Genomic DNA, 2,150 nt, shown 5'->3' with positions numbered 1-2,150 from the left:
CTCTGCATCTCTCTCTCTCTCTCGGTAGGTTTCTTGTCTGCTTTTCGGGATAATATTGATATGTCATTTAGGCAGTTGTGATTTTTTTGTCACAAAAATAGCCTCATCTGAGAATCTTTGTTTTTTTAACTTCGTGTGTAGAGTAACTTTCAAGAACCTTCTCGTGTCCTTTCGTGGATGTTTTTGTCTACCTTCTCATGTTAATCCATTGCACATTGAATTGGTTGACCATGTAGCATATTTTTATAATCTAGTGACATGGTTTTACATTTTAATCCTAGTGGTAGTGAAAAAATCTGATGCTAAATGGTTCGTTTACTTTTCTTTCCGTAGACTATTGCGCTGTCTGAATAAACCTGAGGATCATCATGGACTCCGGTACCAGCCGAATGTCCAGCCGACCTTCCTCCCCCGAGGTGCACGATATGTTCCTGCATGCGATGAAGAAGCATATGGTGGGCTTCTCCGGTACTGTCTCGTCCACACAGAGCGACTCACCGCCAGAGATACCCGCGGACATGCGGAGCCTTTCGGATGACGATGATGACATTACCCTGAGAATGCTGTCAAAGAAGGACCGTAAACTGCTCTCAGAGAACGAGCTGCAGGGGATGCGGCTGAAAATCAACAGCCGTGAGCGGAAGAGGATGCACGACCTTAACATCGCCATGGACGGTCTCCGGGAGGTCATGCCTTACGCGCACGGGCCCTCGGTGCGCAAACTCTCCAAAATCGCTACTCTCCTCCTGGCGAGAAACTACATCTTGATGCTGAGCAACTCGCTGGAGGAGATGAAGAGGCTTGTCAGTGAGTTCTACGGCAGCGGCCACCACAGCAGCTTCCACCCTTCCGCATGTGGTACTATGGCGCACACTGGGCCCCTGCCTGGTCATCCGGCCGTTTCCCACGCCTCCCACCCGGTGCACCATCCACTTCTTCCCCCGGCAGTCTCCACGGTTGCCTCTCTCTCTACAACGGGTCTCACCTCGATCAGACCCCACCATGGACTCCTGAAGGCGCCCTCGGCCGTCCCGGGCCCCCTGGGTAGCAGTTTCCATCACTGGGGCGCGGGAATGCCCTGTCCATGCAGCATGTGCCAGGTGCCACCACATGTTTCCGGCATGAGCGCTGTCACCATGTCCAGGCTGACGAGTGAATCCAAATGACTTGAACTCTTATCATAAAACGAGAGAGGGAAAAAAGGGAAATTAACTTTGGCTTGAAGACGTCACAGTGTATATCAGTCCATCACGTTTTTTTGATTTTTATTTATCTGTTGCTGAAATAAACTTTGGATTGAGCCAGCAGAAATGCATTGCTTTAGAACATTGGAGGAGCGCTACTTACATACCATGTTGTAACATTATTTAGATAAATGTATAAAAGGTGCTTTTCATATTCAGTAAAAGCCCATCAGTTCACTGTATGCAAACCTATGACAGGAATACACATTATAGGAAGGGCGTTACTGATGGCTTTTAATGACCTGTTCTCGATCATTATTTAACTTTAGACTAGCGCATTCCCGAGACAGAATAAACGAAAGTACACTATGTGGGTATAGCATACGGCATGAGAACACAACGGTAATGTAGATTGTAAATATGTAGATTCAGATTTCTGTTTGTACGAGAGTTTTTATATCAGGCCCTTGGTTAATAATGTTTGGATTGACCCGTTTAGCTTGTGTCTGCTTTCAGCCATGTAGCGCTGGTACCAAGTTGCTCCTGCTTCTTCCTCTGGTACCATGTTGCTCCATCTTCTTCCTCTGCCTCTTGTACAATATGTCCTTTCAGTGTTTTCTCTCCAACGGCACTGCCGATCCTATAGATGGCTGTTTTCTTATGTACGTTTCCTCTTTCCATGTTTTGTTGTTGTTGCCAAGCACGCCAAGTCACAGCCCGACGCAAAGAATGATCACTTCTTAATTTTTTTTTTATAAAAAAAGTGCTAAATTATATTTATTTACTTATTTTGGATGGGATTTCAAATGAATCAATGACGATGATTATGTTGGGATTTTTACATGTTAAATAAAAACAAGTTTAATTGACATCATTCTTTTCTTACTGATGTTCCACAGAAAGTGTATGAAAAACATACAGAGGCCAAATTAACCCCAATAATTAATAATACATTAGTCCAAATGT

At 44.7% G+C, this 2,150-nt stretch overlaps 1 protein-coding gene across 1 annotated transcript; it reads left to right on the top strand.

Annotated features, from left to right (window-relative positions):
- Window positions 1-368: 368 nt before the first annotated feature.
- Window positions 369-1,166, top strand: LOC120043593 (oligodendrocyte transcription factor 2-like). The gene has a single exon (XM_038988157.1). The coding sequence runs from the start codon at window positions 369-371 to the stop codon at window positions 1,164-1,166; it is 798 nt and encodes a 265-aa protein (XP_038844085.1).
- The last annotated feature ends 984 nt before the right edge of the window (window positions 1,167-2,150 follow it).

This window comes from Salvelinus namaycush, unplaced genomic scaffold (assembly GCF_016432855.1).
Source record: "Salvelinus namaycush isolate Seneca unplaced genomic scaffold, SaNama_1.0 Scaffold972, whole genome shotgun sequence".
Taxonomy (NCBI): domain Eukaryota; kingdom Metazoa; phylum Chordata; class Actinopteri; order Salmoniformes; family Salmonidae; genus Salvelinus; species Salvelinus namaycush.
The sequence above is the reverse complement of the archived record's forward strand: the minus strand, read 5'-3'. Positions and strand labels throughout refer to the sequence as shown.

What these genes read in the sequence shown, in the direction of transcription:
- LOC120043593 (XM_038988157.1), top strand. Translation starts at nt 369, where the DNA reads ATGGACTCCGGTACCAGCCGAATGTCCAGCCGACCTTCCTCCCCCGAG.